Source organism: Amblyomma maculatum, chromosome 2, assembly GCF_055883805.1.
Source record: "Amblyomma maculatum isolate TAMU_Amacu chromosome 2, ASM5588380v1, whole genome shotgun sequence".
Classification (NCBI taxonomy): Eukaryota; Metazoa; Arthropoda; class Arachnida; order Ixodida; family Ixodidae; genus Amblyomma; species Amblyomma maculatum.
Window position 1 is genome coordinate 81099364 of NC_139345.1, and position 19174 is coordinate 81118537.

Below are 19174 nucleotides of genomic sequence, written 5' to 3' on the forward strand. Positions count from 1 at the left end.
CCGGGCATTTAGAAAACAGCCTTGAACGGCCTTGTCGGAGCGAATGAGCGGTGACGGAAGTTGTAGGAGGCTGTAGTCATAGGCCCCGTCGTTTTCTTTGAACTGGCGAAAACTCATCGGTCGTTAGAGGCGCTATAATGCTGGACTTAGTTACAACAGCTTAGCCACGTAGTTGCGACCTCACGCGACGGCGCAAACAATGGCTTGACAGGTTCCTTGTTCGGTGATGATGAGCGCAAGTGTGCTTTCTCACTAAAAACAGCCATCACACACCAAGAAAACAAGCGCGGCCTCAGCAAGCACGTTAGGTCTCAGACAAGAGCATGCGCGAGAAAGACTACGGTCACGTGCTCAAACGTGATAGAAAACGCACCAAAACAACACACAGTCTGTGCGTTCTAGAATGGAGAAAAAGTCGCCTGGACATTGTGCTTTTATATATTGATAAAAGTGACCTCGTTTACCATGTCTCCTGAATAAAGGTTTGTTCACTATTTGAACACGAATGTGTTAGCCAGACTATCCCGTTCGCAACATGCATTCACTGGGTCCATTTTTTATTCAGCTTGAGCCAACAGCATTATGAGCTTATGTGCAGCGTTACCGTTTCGCCACTCGAAGTTATTGTACCTCATTCCTCCTCAGTCCCAATGAATATATTTTATTTTCAGATAAGCCATTTTCCTTTGCTTACATGCAGGCATTTCTTTGAGAAATTTACCCTGAATGCTAATAGTTTTAATCTGTTTCCGAATTTATTTTGGCCAGTTTCGTTCTTCAGTGCCTCATGGTGTTAAAAAGTAAAAAAAGAATCTGTTAAATGCATTCTCGAGTTAAAATGTCGTGAAATCCGTCCCACAAGGGCATGAAAAAAAAGTCCCCTAAATCCAGGCGTCCTCTGGAGCTGGGGAGAACAGCAACTACATACCCAATCTGCGGCCGATGCATTCGAGTGACCCTGGCGCATTCTGATAATTCTGGCATAGAGTGCATAATTTGGTGCCTAGCAATCTCATGTGACAGAGTGCAGTGCTCGATATCGTCTCTTTATGACTAAAAACCTATAAAGCTAAATCTCTCTTCGCTGAGTTATTAAATAATATGTGTTCATTTTTGCTCGAAGCAACGGCCTAAATTCAGTGTTCTTGCTTTCATGGATGGAAAAGGTTCAGAGGTGCCATTGAACAGGGCAGACAAGGATAGCTTCGATGATAAGGCGCTGGAACAGGACGAGCAACGCCGCATCCGTTCTCGACGCCACTACGAGGCGCCTGTGGTGTGCTTCGTGCGCGCCGCTGGCTTTGAACGACCAGGGACGTGGCGCTTCAAAGCTACGGCTGTGCCGGCTGACAAGTGCACGCACGTAGTCTACTCGTATCTTGAGACGGACAACAAGACAGGAGAGTTTTTGTTTCGCAACAGGGCGCCCAAGAACGAGAAGGGTAAGCGAGTTTTCCTCGCACTATTCGCTTGTCCTGGAAATGAATGGCATTTTGACTTGCCACTAACCTCGAGAGAACTCGGTAACAGAATTGATTTGCGAGATAGAGTGTTTTAGCACATCTTGTACAGAAGCTGCAAGCAGCAATAAATTCATTTATCCACATAATAACGGAGTTAAAATATACCAGAGAGAGACAGAGAGAGAAAGGTAGTGAGAAATAGAAAGAGGAAATTAGACTAGAATTCAGCATTGCGGAGATAACAGCATTAAAGCACCGCCGATACTGTCGATCAAAGATCTAGGATGTTGTCGAACAATCCGCTCAAAAAACGCTTACATAGCGGGATATGGCAGTGATTCTATTTTTTATTCATGTCACAGTTTGCCTTGATATGCAAGCGAGTACATACTGCTTGTTAGAGGTAATCATCTTGTTCTGCCCTTTAGAACCAACAAAGTCAATACTCCGCCGCTCTTTCATAACCTCTTCAGGGGGCATGTTAGGGGATGACTTGTTCCGAATAGTTTTCAGCTTGGGCAGCAGAATGTACAGCTCCTAAGTATATGTATATTATATGCAGGAGAGAAAGTAGTTTTCAAAAACTTTACATATCAATAACTTGGACGCTTTATCTTTGGTCTTGGGCGACGTTTTAAGATAATAGCTTCGCAGAATATGCGGCGATGCCCTCTATTTATATCTAAGCTAAGGATTTCCCAGCCATTTTTCAAAACTACTACATTTTTCAGAAACAGGACACAAAGATAACAAACATTTTTCAATGTTTAAACCTTGCTTTGAGTGCTTTAGAAAGAATGCGCCTCGTAATAAACTATAATAAAAAAATAAGCGAGACACATTTAGTAAAATGAAACAAACGAAATTAGCTGAAGGCATGCGGTAAAGGAGCTAGTTTTGTTTTTATTCAGCCTGAAAGCTTTCTGTGGGTGTTCACATTGTGTAATCCCATTGTTCGGAGCATTCAAGCACACATCTTACAGATTGTGGTCAGTGCGCATATTCATTGTGCCTATGAACAATCGTATGCAGTCTCAGAGAATAGTGTGTTGAAAACGTTCCTGTTTTGTAAACTGATTAAATGTGTACTGTGATATGTTAGCTTAAGTTAAAAGACCCAATTACGGCAATTACCTCCAAACCTGAGTCGCTTTGGAAAGTTAAGCCATGAAACTAAAAAACCCAAATTTAGTAGCTTTTGACATTAAATCATCTTGAGAGCTCGAGTATTATTCGGCGCAAGGTAAAACGACACGTGCTTCGCCTTCCGGACTTTTCAGACATTTTAATGGAGCTGGTAGGCCTTAAGCGTGATAAAGGGAAACTGAAGGTCCTCTTCAGCTTTGGTGGCGGTGCGCACGTGAACAGCCTGCTCAACCGTCTTCACTCGGATAAAGAGGAGGCTCATCTTGTGGACGCTATCTTCTCGTTGATGAACTCTTTGGGTCTCGACGGCATCAACTTCCACTTGGAAGGGCCTGGTCCTTCAATCTGCAACGACAAGGAAGTTCAGAAGATACTGCACTTCATCAAGGTTCTGCAGAATTTTAATGATACTGTACTTAGAGCATAAGTTCGAAGATGTGACATTCAATTTGTGCGTCTTTGTTTTTTGTTAAGTCAACAGCAGCGTAGCTCAGCATGCGAAGTAGACAATTTTTCGTTCTGGCGTCTTTAAAATGCCTTCCACAGATATCCATGAAAGGTCAACACGGTTGCAATAAGCTAGGCATGCATGCGTACAGATTTCTCAGCAGTCATTTGTGGACGACATCAAATAGGGAAGGCGTACAGTGATCAGCCTTATAGAGGCACCACTGCACTCTGCAAGCCTTTGAGTTTGCAAAATGCTGTGTGAGAATATGTGAATCTATCCTAGATGTGGGCTTCATAAACAATAAAACAAAGAAGAACAACCACTCCCGTGATATTTCTATTAGCGGCGATACAAATTTTCCGTAGTTCGACCTACTAGAATTTCTCTGCAAAAAATGAGTGGTTTTTCTAGAGTGGCAACTTCAGATAGCGCTGTCAGTGGTATTTTGGGCACATGAAAAGCCCATGAACTACATGGAATAGCAATGCGGCTTACTGCTGTACTACTGGAATCGATTTTGCCTGACATGTTTGTACTAAATGTCTCAATACACTGCCTTGCATTTTACGTTTCCTGGCAACAGAAGCTGCGGCTGAAGTTTGGAAATAGAGAATGGCTCATCACAGCACAGCTCCCTCCCTGTGCCCACCCCAAATGTGATCGCATACCGAAAGAAAATTTCGCAAGGTATGCAGTATATTGAATCTTGTATGCACGCTTGGGTACATGGCGTTTTTAATTAGTTGAGGGAGACAGAAAGTAAACTGTAGCAAGAGGAACTGAGGCGATCAGTTCAACAGAAGAAAATGCGAACAAAGTCTGGTTTCTCACATGATCGAAAGAAACGGAAAGGAAACATGGAGAAATGCAGGCCTTCTTCGAAGCCTGGATGCACTCCTCCTTGCTGGGAATGAACCTAGGTCGCCCAGCTCAGTAGCCGTGCGGCTTAGTCACTGAGCCACTTCTACAGGTCGACAAATGCTGTCGTTATGCGAGTTTCGTAGTCAGTCAGTCACCCAGTCAGTTTTTTATTTGCAGGAAATCGCATCCACTTGACCCCTGCGAACTTCTTACCCTCATCCGCCCACCTAACTTTCTGCCGCCCCCTGCTTTACACACAATTCTATGTTAAATACTATGTGTCAGATAGCACGAGAACAACTTAAGGGTACCATGAATAGGCAAGCACAAAATTCCGCGAGCGCGAAGGACGATCCACAAGGGAAGCCGGCAAATGAGGGCCAATAACGGTAACGCGTCATCCCCTTTAAGGCTAATTTTAAGTGCGCCTCAAAATATTTTTGGTTAGCCGAGTGTTTACCGGTTTCAGTTGAAGCATGCACAATTTAAGGAAATCAAATCCGCAGTTCAGTACTTCCCATTTCTCAGAGGTAAGGGTGGGCATCTATTTGAGGATAGCGCGGGAACGCAACAAAGCAGTTTCTGGATACATCATTGCGCAAGATACTGAAGTATGTGTGCATTAAAAGCATGTCTGTTGGAGCCAAACGCAAACGATTTTCTAATGGACCGAATATAGCGTTGGCTGTATCGTATTATATTAAGTTTTCAGGTAAACTACGTCTATTGGGTTGTATGAATTTTACTTATTCACTTGAATATTCTCAATGCAGACATCTGGACTACATCTTCCTGATGACTTTTGATTACAAGCTGGACGACCTCTCTAAGACGAAGCTGACCAGCGGACTCTATTTCTACGAGGGCGACAAAAGTACCTCCATTGACACCGTAAGGCTTTCGCAGTGCTGTAATCACTGTACAGCTTACACCGCCTATGAAAGATGCCGATCATGGCTACCTACGCGGTCTTATCAACTCTAATAGGGAGTCAGCTTTGGTGTTACTTAAACTAGTGGAGATGTCAAAGGTGCCCTCCAAGTCGGATTCTCCTCTTGCTCTTCCTGCTTCAACAAAGCACAAAACACGTTAGCTGGCTTTTTAAACCCAACTAATCTAAACTAATGGCCAGTTCCAAACGCAGACACCGAGAAAGGTTTTTACGGTAGAAAACCGAAGAAATCTTTCAATTGGTGATAGGTGTCTCAATGGATTCAGATTCTGAATTCTGATTAGATCACGATTTTGTGATCCCACGCTCCAGGCTTCTTGCTGCTGGCCAATTTGTAGAGAACGTTCAAGGTCGTGAGGTGGGACTTGCTATGAAAAACGGTTGATTAAAAATGGCAGGTGCTTTTGAATTGCAGGTGGTTAAAAATTGCAGTGGATAGAATGGGCAACGGTGGTGCGTCAAAAGGTATTTTTTTTAGTCCTTTCATGCGATTATTATTCAGGTGTTACCGTCAAGCTCACCAGTTAAAACCCAACTAATCTATACTAATAATCAGTTCCAAACGGAGACTTCGAGAAAGTGTTTTACGGTAGAAAACCGAATAATTATTTGAATTGGCGATAGGTGTTTCAATGAATTAAGATTCTGAGTTCTGATTCGATCACAATTTTGTGATCCCACACTCCAGGCTTCTTGCTACTGGTCAATTTGTAGAGAACGTTCAAGGTCGTGAGATGGAATTTGCAATGAAAAACGGCTGATTAAAAATAGCAGGTGCTTTTGAATTGCAGGTAATTAAAAATTGCAGTAGGCAGAATGGGCAATGGTGCTGCGTCAAAAAATGATTTTTTTTATTTCTTCCACGTGATTCTTAATCAGGTATAACTGTCAAGCTCACGAGGTAGTGGCTGAGTCCGTGTCTAGATCGGCTTTATGTTCCAGCCAGAGAGACGAGGTGGTGATTTTTACCGTAGACCTGCGATGAAGGCTGTGAAGAGTTTGCCTATGGGTTTATTCTAAATGTGCTTAGGAGACTCCTTTTCTTGCTTATTAAGGGGACTGAGCTGAGACCGGCGTGCAGAACTCTAAGGTCACTGCATCCTGTGGGGTGGCCGATCTAAAATGCGGTAGGCATCCATAAAAACGAAAGAAATGCAGCATTTCGGGACTGTAGGTAGTCTATAACCTCTCAAGGATGCACAGAGAATACCTACCGGTAATTCAGTTCTGAAGTCAACTGAATGGCCGAATGTTTTCTTTTTTTTTTTTTAATTCAGTACAAGCGCTCACACAAGGTCTAGTTCGAATGAAACTTGGTATGCCGAACCTTTCGCCAGAGCGTTATATATAAAGTCATTTTCTGACAAGCTATGGGCGCAACGTATGCTATCAAAGCGTACATGATTATGCACTATATAAATCATCCTGTGTCTGCTGGCTGTTCATCCTTGTCTGTTTTCAGGAATCCTGCCTTGGAAGATGGAGCGACGCCGGTGTGCCCAGGTACAAAATGGTTCCGGGTATCGCAACGTACGGCCGCAGCTTCACGCTCAATGATCCGATGTATAACGGAGTCAGTGCCAAGCTCAACCCGAAGCACCCGCTGGGCTACGCCGGAAACCTGACGAAGATAGAAGGCTACTTAGATTATGTTGAAGTAAGCCATAACACGCTTTTTCTATGGAGTATAAAAAAGCCCATATGTTTAAACAGGGTACGGGGACGTAGAGCTTATGTCGGCTGCTGTGTCGTAAAGCTTCAGGAGTTGGATCTGGGCAGAATCAAACTGCCAGAATCCTTCAACTTCGAGTCATACATGTTACCATAAGAACACGCTGGTACTTTCATATGGTTTGGTTAAAGCGGGGCGTCGTAGCGTAGCCTACGCTAACGCGAATTACACTTACAGGCGGAGCTTATGTATAAACGATAACTTTTTTGTCGTGTCAGTTCTCAATTTGTTTTCTAATGTGCACTTCTTGTAATATCTTATCGCAGGTTTAAATATACTGTAGAAAAATACACTTTTACTTACTGCACAAGTCAAAAGTAAATTTTACACATCTTGCATGCTAAAATTAGGTGCTAATTTGTTTTATTCTCAGACAGAAGACCGATGAGGGCATCTGCGATAGCGCCAGGAAGCAATCGCTATGAAGTTTATCATAGCCTGTTGAGAAGAGCTAAGAAGCCAGCGACACACATTTCGAGTGCTCGTCTGTATACTACCAGTGAGGTGATTAACAGGCCTCTTCTGGTTTCGCATTTACCTTCACCAGCAGAAGCAGTAACATGCAAAACGCAGCCCAAGCTATCGCCGCACGAATATGTTTTTCAAATGTTTATTCGCTTAAGTCACAAGCGCCTATGTATATACACGTATCAGTTCGTCATGCATTTTCGCAGATAAAGCAGGCAATAGCCGAAACATTTCAAACGCGAATAATTTTGGCTTTATTATGAAATGTGTGTAACAGATACTTTGCTTTATTACACAACGTGAGTAGATGGCGATGTTGCGGGATGATATAACAATTTAATTTCAGCTTCATTATATGGTGATTCACTTGCATTTAAAGTACCCCATTACTCATTGCCGCTGGAATGAGGCATACGTACGGACAGAAAGAAGCAAGAATATATAATCGTTATAACAGGCAGTCCTTACAGTCATTGGGTACGTTCTGCCGGATGTTTATAAACTGCGAGGGCAAGGCGCGGTTAGATATATATATTGGAGAGTATACTGCTTGGAAAAGCGGCATATTCGTCTCTTGTACTCACATGTGGGCACAGTAATAAAGCTATCTTCAACACATAAGAAGACGCCTTACGGAGGGGCTCACATGTATGCAGCATAAGCTGCATAAAATTCTGCAGGCGGGAAAACCACAAAATGGCAGATCTTGATAAACTAAAATAAAGCCGTAGTGGCTGTCAAAATTTCTGCTTAGCTTTCGATGAGGCGTTGTGACAAATTGGAAATCGCAGTATCTCGCTTACCTGGCATTGTAGATTTGTCCTTCGTCTGTTTGGCGAGAGGTTCAATTGTTGACGTGATGATTTTTAGGACAGTGATGGACAACTCTATCACACTTTTTGTTAGCAAATTCCGATACTACAGTTCTGCGTGGCTTGAAGAGGCTTTTTTCCTGCCGCTGTGTTCCAACTCCCCTTTTTCAATACTGCACCGTACGGGAGCAATAACGCAAGTCATGATAAATGCAGTCTCCGTGATTGCTATATGCACGGCGAACGCTACGTTGTAGCAGTTAGTGAGACCTACTGCTTGCCGGAGTCGTCGGTTAGTTTGTACCAGCCATAGATCCTGTTCCCAAGCTCGACAACAACGTTTTTGCGGCGATCGCTGTCCTGCACTTCAGCAAACGTGGCCCTCAGTGCATGTCATGCTCTTTAAGGCTGAGCCGGCTTGCCAAGCAGAATATTAAGAATGTCCATGTGCCGACGAGCTGGAAGTGTCAGTAAGGGAGCGAAGCTTTTAGGCGCCAAGCTGGCATCGTCGAGCCACCGTCATACTGCTAGGTATACATATGCGTTGTTTTAAGTGGCAGCATAGGACGAGAAATGAGGAAACAAATTTACAATACAGGGCATGTTTTACGTACTTTCGTGAGTTCCCTTCGTCGGTATATTTTCTCATTTGTTTGGTTTATTTTATTAATTTGTATCTGTGGCATTTTAGGATTGGTAATGACGTTTTCAGCCTTCTAGAATTTGCTCTCAGAAACCAAGGCTAGTAAAAAGCATTAGAATGGCCTGTGCGAAACCTTCACACCGGTTTTATGTAGGTTCATTCTGCACAATAAACCAGTATACCCAATGATGTTTAATTTGATATCCTATATTTCAATCAAAATGGTTCCCGAGGCATCAAATTCGTTCTAAAAGGACTGTAAAAGGACTGCACTTTAAGTCGAAGCACTCAAATACGTAGGTATTCAGCAAGCGAAAGTTAGGCGAATAATTTTAAAAACGCCGAAACCGAAACGTAGAGAAACGAAACTAGCCTCCTCTGGTGCCGCCAAACAAATTTTGCTTGGCCTTCCAACATTTAGGCTGTTTTTTCGCCGTATTTTTGTCGTGATAAACATGTGAAAGAAGGTTTGCAAAAAAAAAATTAATTCGAAATCAGAAACGAAACGTAATGGAAATTTATTTGTCCGCCTCGGATATGTTCCTTGCGTGATATAGCGCTTGTACTTGCGAGAATGGGTTGTGGCGTCGATGCCTATACTTCTGTTCTGACTATTTCCTGCCTTATAAGATCTTTGCTCTCACTTATTTGTAGTAGTATGGGCCGGCTTGCACGATAAAGTCCGAGCTAAGTCCAGACTTAAATGGTGTCTTTAGAAAGACCAAGCTTATTTAAGACGGCTCGCGTTCCGAACGTCGAACGCTTCGGGTTCATGTTCACCAGAATGGCTTCCCAGAACGGCCTCAGCAACCACTTGGGGCATTTTTCCTCGTAACACAATCTTAAGCCGCAAAAAGCAATGGCACGGATTTTACACAACGCAAAATTGACGGAATGTGTACATCTTACAGCAGGGACAGTGCCAGCGCATCCCTGTATTTCCCTAATTTCTCTACTTATACACCTGGCGTCCTTGTGTCTTAACAAAGACAGCACTGGAGTCGTAATCATACAAGCGACTTATTCAAGTCAGGACTGAAGCCCAGTCTTGACTCCAGTCTTAAGCGTCCATGCTAGCGGCCTATTCTTTAGACTCCAGTTAAGTCTGGACTTAGCTAAGACAGTCTTAAGATTGTTTTGTGCAAGCGGGCCCAGGTATTTTATCTAGACAAGGCAGATTCATTTTCTGTTGAATGACCCTCTAAAAATTTTTACCAAAGATAGTTGCGGCTGTCAATTTTTTCTTTTTTTTTTTTGCGCCTGGTATTTCCAAATGATAAGTGGCAAAGTTTTGCTCGTTGGTTGTTGCTTTTGTTTCCAACGGTGGGGAGGAGGCTATGCCTAAATAATGTGCCCGTCGTCAATAAATCTCGCGAGTTTACCGCACTGTTTATGCACAAACGCTGTTCTAGGACTGCTGCGCCCGAAGCAGGTGTTTGCAGCATCGAAATGTTTGATCATCTGTTGTGCCCCCTGTAGGCTTTAAGAATTGATGATACTAGCGCCTGCTCCCACCAGAACAGTACCTGTCCTGTTAGATGTGGCTCAGGAGCCCCATCCGTAGTGTTGGCCTTGCGGCTCGGGCACCAGTGGAAGGCATCAGCAGCCCCAACAAAGATGAGGCGTCAACTAACAAAAACAACCTTTAATACAGAATTACATATGAACGGGCAGAGAAGCAGGCCCGGAGAGAAAACTGACACGTCCACAAGCAGATGTCTCGGCGTCGTCTCTTCATCGTCTCTGCGTAGTCTGGGCTTAGTCTCTCTATTGTGTTCTCGTCGTCGTCGTCTCTGCGTAGTCTCTCCGTAGTCTCCTCGCAGTGGAAACCGTGCCTCAGTTACTCAGTCACGGCAGCAACCTCCTATGAACAGGCGAGGGCACCGCTCTCTCCTAGAGCGCTGGGTTTGGCCCGCGTTTGCGCACACACGCACACACGCACACACACACACACACACGCAAACACATGACAACACGTGTAGATGGAATACGCCGGAGCATGTCTGCAGGAAGAAGTGTGGGCGGCGGAGTGCACTGTGCTGAAATGGCCAAATTGCTCGCTTTTTTTGACTGATGCTCTTGCGTTCGCTGCATATCGCTGCGGCCGCGTCGGCGGTAGCACATGACGGTGGCGAATCGTAATAGTTCACGCTTCCTATATATCGATATCCAAAGTTTATTGAAAGGATATGGGAAATGCCTTTCTACTACATTGAATGTCGTTTCACGTGGAGTACTCATTTAAGTGCACCTTTCACCACTTGTTTCCACGCGATAGCATAAACGTCCCGTTCACTAGAAAATCCGGTGCTGGCTTTGCCGGTGTCCGCGTTATGTGTGAAATAGCATGAGTATCTCGCTTGAGGTGATATTTAGCGAGTGACATGGAGAGGCTATGACTTTTCGACTGGTTGTGGATCTCTGTTCTTATTTTGTTCTTGCAAGACGTGCCGACGTGCCAGCTACATGCGCTGGAAGCGAGAGTGGGTGAAGTACGCTGCAACACCTTACATCTACCACAAGGACCAGTGGGTCAGCTACGACGACAAGGACAGCACTGAGGTCAAGGTAGAACTGCGATTTTGAATAATTTGAACCTTTGTGAATTTCCTTTCGTTGAAAAGCGTCGCCGCGATATTGCCTAGACTTGACAGCAACAAAACCTCTGATGTTTCCACGATGAGGCATTGTATTTATTACGTGCACATGCATGTTTGATCGCTGACATAGGGCAAAATGCCTACTTTTATAAGACTTTTATAAAGAAAATACACGCAAATGGTCCAGAACCTCTGCATGTGTATGCTTCGTGGGCATATCAGTGGATACAGAAACAAAATATTCTAGTGTCACGTGGTGGTGACAGTTAGGTCGATGACACAAGTGAAGAGTCGGTGACTGTACTGACGAAACTCTTTATTGGGCTGACTTGCGCCCTCAAATAAACTAAGCAACTCGGCGGCGCAGATAGCAACAAACGTGCTCGTCGTTCGTCGAACAAAGAATGTCCGTCGCACTCGTCAACGCTCAATTAAAAGGCTGCTCAGGACAATCTAGATAATGTCGCTAACTGCTAGTAGCACAACCTGGAACATTGTAGAAACATACGCGAGTGATCGGAATCTTCGAGACAGATCTCGGCGCATCTTTCGCGACAAAGAATATGATAACGCGTCGTATCGCGACAACGAGCATGAATTACAAACACGAGATAGAGAATTGATAACCGCGCCAGAATAACAATGATAAGGTAGCATGTCAGCGGCTGTCGAACAGGAACAAATAAAGATTTAAACAGTTCGCGGCAATAGTGATTAGGAAATTACACTGAGGAAAAAGTATCAGAAAATTACTCGACGGTGAACTACACTTCGCTTGAGCCTTTCGGCATACTTGTCATCCACTTCTCTGCATTTCCACAAACTGAAGCTTTTTGAAAAGCTTGCCCTTATTTCGCACTGTGCCTACTACATCAGGACTTGTTTGACTCTTTTGATATTTCAGGTCAAGTGGTTTCGAAAACACTGGATGGGCGGCGTTTTTCTGTGGTCACTCGAAGCAGACGACCATAGCGGCGACTGCCTCGGCGAGGTGTACCCCATGGTGGATGCTGTATGGAAGCAACTGCGAGGCTACAAGCCACTTATCAGCAGTAGTCGGGCAAGGGGCGGCGGAAGAAGATATCGTGTCCAGTCTAGATTTCTACCTTCCCCGAATCTGACTGCAGAACCATCAGGCTTCCTCAACAAAGTTATTTCCACCATTGCGCGCCCCATTATAAGCCTGCTGGGTGGCTGATCGACAGCGACAGGGGCGATGAGAACAGGGGAAACAGCTGCCGATACTTACAGCCCGCCCTTCAGATCACCATTAATGACGGATAAAATAAAGCCTTTCGCCCGTGTACTGCATTGTTGTGTGCCAGACATCAATCACGTATCACTAAAACAAACGTGTTGTGTGCAAATAATACGGAGGGATTACCCGAGGGCGACATGTGCAAGTCGAAATATTTTACCGTCTTCGACCCTCTGTTTCCTAACGGTGAGATATGCGGCCCGCAGAGGCGAGAAATTTAGATTATAGAAGTGAACTGAGGACAAAAATGTATTACTTTTTAAATATTTTTGGGACGCGGGTTGACGGGAAAGCAAAATATGAATGCCTTTCCTTTCTCCGCTTCTACTCTGGGATCAATAGTCTGCTAGAAGACGGTGGTACACGCTTCGCCTCTGGTACGCAAATGGTTAATTTGCTTTCAGATGTGCCAATGCCATGCGAAGAGTTTGCGCGTCGGCTTTCGGCTTACTTTGTTTCATGTGCTGCCTTTTAAATTATTGTTTGCGATCTGTTATACGTGTACATTCGCAGCAAATTTATTTCATATTTTTAGTTATTGCATTCGGTTTAATTACTGAATCATATAGTAGACAAAGGCGTGCAAGAAGGAAGCACACTAAACACACATCAATGGCCTACAGTTAGAAGCGGAGGATAAGAAAAATAACGTTATTTTCGAGACGGATTACTTCTCGAACCTGCATCATCATCATCATCATCATCATCATCATCATCATCATCATCGTCGTCGTCGTCGTCGTCGTCGTCGTCGTCGTCGTCGTCGTCGTCATCATCATCATCATCATCATCATCATCAGCCTGACTATACCCACTGCAGGGCAAAGGCCTCTCCCATATTTCTCCACTTAACCCGGTTCTGTGCTAGCTGCATCCACTTGACCCCGGCGAACTTCTTAATCTCATCCGCCCACCTAACTTTCTGCCGCCCCCTGCTACGCTTTCCTTCCCTTGGAATCCAATTTGTTACCCTCAGTGACCATCAGTTATCCTCGCTTCGCACTACATGTGCTGCCCATGTCTATTTCTTCTTCTTAATTTCCACTAGAATGTCGGTAACTTGAGTTATTTCAATGACCCACTCTGCACGCTTCCTAGCTCTTAATGTTACCCCTACCATTTTTCGTTCCATAGCCCTCTGGGTAGTCCTCAACTTAAGTAGAACTCTCTTGGTTAGCCTCCACGTTTCAGCCCCCTATGTGAGTACAGGTAAGATGCAACTGTTGTATACTTTCCTCTTGAACGATAACGGTAAGCTGCTAGTCATAATCTGCGAGTGCTTGCCAAATGCGCTCCATCCCAATCTTATTCTTCTTGTTATTTCCTTTTCATGGTCCGGATCTGCGGTTACTCCCTGTCCTAAGTAGACATATTCGCCGACTACTTCCAGTACTTCGCTACCTAATGTAAACTGCTGTTCCTTACCGAGGCTGTTGAACATTACCTTAGTCTTCTGCATATTGATTTTCAAGCCTACCTTTCTACTTTTCCTGTCTAGGCCATCAATCATTATTTGCAGTTCATCCCCCGAGTTGCTTAGCGAGGCGAAACGAGAGCACGAATGTGCCCTCTACGAAGCACGATCGCCCACCCATTTTTGCGCTGTTTACATGCAACGAAGTCGGTTCCACCGGACATTTGATGTTTTTCAAACAAAGTACTTGATCGAGCTTTTCATTAGATCGAAATAAAGTAGCACTTCCAGAACAGAGATGCCGCAACTGTGTGAACGATTTATAAACAAATAGCTTTTTGTTTATTAAAGCTCACCCAATGAATTCTCTTCTAGGCCTCTTTAGGACCGTTGCTGCCAACAGTGGCGCTGAAAGAAATAGGCGATGTTCAAATGCGCGCAGTTCGAAGAGACAGAATATGACAAGCTGATTTACTCGCTGCGTTCATTTTAAACAAGAAAATTTTTTCTTTTTATCTCCGACGCCCAACATTCAGCTGTGACTGGTTGTCAAGCTATTGAATGCATTCAAAAGAAAGAAGGTGTCTGAAAATATTTTCTGTTAAATTTGTGAGTTTTCGTGAGCCAGTGCCTCTACTTCTGGAAGGGAAACACCGTATTATAACTGCCTCGCCGTCAGGAACTACTTGCTCCCTTTAGACTCTGTTCGAGCCAGTCACGAAGTAGTTGTGCTCACGCAGAATGAGTGCGCGAGAAAAAAAAAAAAATATTCGCACATGCAAGCAAAATAGGGGCTCTAAAAGCTAGAAACCTGATGGCATCGCAGGCAGCGGCTCATTTACTTGGATAATCACCACTTGTGGTTGCGATGCCAGAAACCTAAAACTTCAACCAGGTATTCTACAAAGGTGAGTTGTTTTTGCGGTCCATTTCGTTTTTACCCCGTACATTTACATAGGCCGTGCCTTTCAAATTCAGACTGAGGAAAAGCTCCACTTCTGGAAAAGCATTTATCTACATCCTTTGTCAAATGTTCGGCTTTGCTTCTGAGCCACATGGTGCGGCTCGTAACGCGACCACAGTGCTGTAAATCTCCGGAACGTAGGAAAAATTTTACTCCTGTCTTCTGTAATGGGTAGAACTTCTGAGAATATCGCTGGAGCCACACTACACCGTCCAGAAGGAAGAACATTGGGTTCTAAAAGTTTGACAAAGGCCATGGTTTCGAACATTGTATTATAGTCAGAATGTGTTGATATGATCAAAGCGAAAACATTCGAGGAACAATAACAATATTGACGAGCACAGAGAAGTTGAGCGATATACGGTGAAACGAACAGCATTTAAAGCATTCGTTGGTTTGCCGATTACACAATGTTGAAGATCATTGTTACAGGCGGCTTCAAAAATAAGTTGCACCAAAAATGGTATCTGGATGGTATTAAATAGTACACCGGTGCGTTAAATCCTACCGGATATCACAAATCTTAATAATGTCAATCTTTTTCTAGGCTAATTTTTCATTCCAAATAATCCGTTTCAGGTAAATAATTCTACTTTGCGATGGAGATGGAAGAGTGTTTTTTTTTTTAGCGCATTTCACTTGGTTGCGACTGCAGCTGTTATTGGTGCTACGCTTTTCGAGTAGTGGAAAAACCAGCCCTCATAACTTCCTATTTAAATGCCTTTGAGCAGCGTGTACCGGCAAAATGCTAGACGTATATCAGAGAAGTTATTTGTATGTAATGAGTTCTATCCCTAAAGGAGGCTAGCTATACTTATGCCTTTTGTACATACCACGCACTCAACGCTTAATAACTATGATTCCACACGGTAAGCCTTTGGGATCTGATTTGCGTGTCATTTTGCAGGCACTACGAAATGAATCTGTTTTAAATTGTGAGCCTTGGCCAGTCATGTCCTATGGTGTCTTGAAAGTTCTTGCTTCGATAATCTATTGCACGTAAATATTTGTTCTCCCTCTAAAAGGTGGCCAGACACTTTGGAGCATTTTGTTTTCACTTTGCGGGAGAAAAAGGAAAGAAAAGCCGCAACATAGCTTTTATGATATCCAGTGATATCAGATTGGACGAGAGCTCAGCAAGCACTTCCATACGTCGTCCAAGTGTTCAAGGTTTACGATTGAATTATTGAGATCCGATTACAAGTTAGTACGAAGTGTGCCGAAGAGTGATGAAATATCTATTGCGTTAAGTTTGATATCAGCTACCGCTTATGCTCTGCCTATGTGACGAATCATTATGATGTGCTTGAAACCAACGCGCTGACATTAGACTGAAAAACATGCTGACAAGAAAATGCAAATAAGGTATTTTTCTAGGAAGAATAATATGTAAATTGTTCTCGTGACGATTTCACAAGGAAGCCAGTCTCAAGGAACATGATTTGCAGGGCACCATGGTATCACCACAATTGGTGGCAATAATGCTTGTGGCGGCCTTTGTCATCGGCTCTCGCGTCGGTGTCGTCGAATCAAAGCGCAAGTCTCTCAAACCTTCGCGAAGGCACGAACTAGGGATACGCGCCGGAACCAAGAATACTGGTGTCAAAGGAGGTGGTGTAAAAGGAGGCGGTCTCAAAGGTGGAGACGTGAAGGCCAACTGGGAGAAGACGAAGGAAACGCTGATGGACGATGAAATGGACGATGAAATGGAAACCGACCGTGAGTTCACTGTCCACTGCTCTCTTCCCAATGTCATCGTTCACGCACAGTCAAACAGAAACAAAGAGCAGAAACGCTGAGCATAAAAGTTATGCCATTGAAGGTTTTGGCAATTCGCTTAGCGCACAGTGGCTGAGATTTTAAGCGATAGCTTATATAGCTGGTTTGTTTCGAAAAGCCGTCTGCGTAGTAGTCAGCAGCACGTGTTGAAAATAATCGAGGGCTGCGTAAAAAAAAAAATCTTATCATGGTAAATTGTGGTTCTAGTGATTTATGATTGATTTGTGTGTAATAGACGCTAACCAGTTAATGAGATCATTGTATTGTTTGCATAAAGAATTACTTAAGGATAACAAAGAAGGAAAAAGCTGGTCATTGCTTAACAATTGTAATCGAGAAACTTTAAAGTGTAACTGGCCAATAACGTATTTGAAAAATGAACAACAAAAAGATGCTTTCCGATGTGTGAAACTGCTCATAATGGAATGACAATGTTTGCTGAAGCTAAGTAGAGGCGTATAATATATAAACGTAAACGAAAATAACTAAATTTAAAGAAAGTTAAGGCAGTCCGTGCGTGTGCAACGCTATCGCGTCATACTCTTATTGGTGGAGCTTAGGTGTCCCCCTAATATTTTACTTCAGCAGTCAATCAAACACTGAAGCCTCACTAATTGATTGTTTAGCGAAGCTAGGCAGGATTTAAGCTTATTAAGCCCATTTTTCAAAGTCGCACACGTAAGTTTACTTAAAAAAAAAAAACACAGTAGATTATTGCAAAATGTAAATCTGCAAAGCTTTAACGGGCTCCCCTTTCACTCTTTAGCTTCCTTAAGCTCACTTTATAACTCTGAAAAATGGCACGTACTGGCCCTTGTAGCCGTAAACACAAAGGCGGACTGATGAATCACTGGCTTTAAGATTACCAAATTAGTATTACTTGGCGATCAATACTGTTACGGACGAGGAAGGAGTGGGCAGCGGCACGAGAAGGAGCGCTCGCGCTAGGCCCGCCACGATTCATTAAACCATCTCACAATGATCAGCCATATTCTCCGTTCTCCTGTGTTCATCGGCTTGCCGCCCTGGAACAATATAGTCATCGCCATCACCACTTGGAAAGTGTTCATTGTACAATAATAATGGCGCCACTTTGCAAATAGAATAGCCTGCGATAAATTCGAGAACCCCATGCTATTAGAAAGAGTCTGTTGACACATTTCGAAAAGTGTGCTCAGAGGTAACGATGCGCATTGTTGGATGAATAGCATAATTTTTATAGGTTACATATATTTTTTGTTGTTGCGAAAAGAGCACCTATGCGCGGCGAGCCACGAATACGCTCGACAGTAAAACCATTACTAAAGCTTTGCAAGTATTTCGGCAGAATGTTTACCACTTATAAATGCCTGAGAGACGTCTCCCTAGCTACTAGACAACCTCTCGGCCGTATTGCAGCTCTAGAAAGTCCTTTGGAGATTGTGAGAGAAGACGCAGCCGACGACAAGCTGGCGAAAGATGAGAACCGGCGCATCGACTCCCGACGCCACGACGTGGCGCCCCTGGTGTGCTTTGTGCGCGCCGCTGGCTTTGAGCGGCGGGGAACGTGGCGATTCAAGGCGAGCGCCGTGCCTGTCGATAAATGCACACACGTCGTCTACTCATACCTTGAGACGGACAACAAGACTGGCGAGTTCCTGTTCCGCAAGAGGGGACAGAAAGACGAAAGAGGTGCTCTGGTTTCGTTTTTTTACTTTACCTTTTTTTTACTTTACTTTACGCCTCTTCACGGCATAGCTGCGGCCCCTAGTGTTGCTTTCGCAACAAAAAAGTCTTATAAACAATTACAAGGAATGTTTAGATTGATTTTCTAACAAAAAGGGCGCACTTCCTTTGCATTATATACCTACTGGTTTCCGAAATGCGGAAAGCGGTAGGTTGATATCGCGAGATTAGGCAAAACGATTTAAGACAAGACGCACACAAGCAATCCCACAACACGTCCTCCTGGTCGTGGGACTAACAGATGCCTCAATAAACAGACCCCAACTTACGTCACATCAAGGGACAGGCTCTCATTCGTCTTGGCCCGAATTCTGTCTTAGTGAAGAATTTGGTCCGGGGTTGTGCGATGAACTTTAGGGGAATAGACCGAGTATGTGGGCCAGATTGGGCGGAACGACGGTAAAGTAGGCAGCCGCCGTGTCGTAGGCAGTCCATCCACGCGTTTTGTTGCACTGACTTCCCAAAGTCGTGACTTTTTCCTGACAATGGCAGTACCGAGGAAAGGAAGTGAGAGCTCAGTGGAATGCTCCAAATTTGATTAGTGCTTGCATATTTGGATCGCATCGGACAGCAGTAGCGTAGATTTGAAAGTTGGTTATAGTTAGAAAAAAAAAAGCAATGGAATCGAAGATGTGACTTGAAGTGGCAAAAGAAATTTTGCGTCGTGTTTGTTTCTTTTAATTTTTACATTGACTTCAAAGTCGGAGACAATGGAGGACTGGATATTCGAGATATTTCTTCGATTGAACATCAATTATATTCGCCGTTGTCATTGAACATAACCGAAATGATTCATTAGGGTTTCACTTTTATGGCGGAGATTGGATTCCAGGTATGGTTCGAAATACGAATTCCATTGTAAGCGTGTATCTTCTACATAAAGAGGGTTTCGTGCTTCAGCTCCGT

At 43.8% G+C, this 19174-nt stretch overlaps 1 protein-coding gene across 1 annotated transcript in view; it reads left to right on the forward strand.

Annotated features, from left to right (window-relative positions):
- The first annotated feature begins 1153 nt into the window (after positions 1-1153).
- The window catches only part of LOC146199121 (putative chitinase 10), a 35759-nt gene continuing 17738 nt past the window's right edge, over positions 1154-19174 (forward strand). The window contains exons 1-9 of the mRNA XM_084592046.1: positions 1154-1442; positions 2744-2997; positions 3644-3747; positions 4695-4812; positions 6336-6530; positions 10974-11096; positions 12033-12188; positions 16183-16483; positions 17942-18214. Coding sequence (XP_084448172.1) covers positions 1154-1442; positions 2744-2997; positions 3644-3747; positions 4695-4812; positions 6336-6530; positions 10974-11096; positions 12033-12188; positions 16183-16483; positions 17942-18214 — 1813 coding nt within the window. The remainder of the gene's footprint in view (positions 1443-2743; positions 2998-3643; positions 3748-4694; positions 4813-6335; positions 6531-10973; positions 11097-12032; positions 12189-16182; positions 16484-17941; positions 18215-19174) is intronic.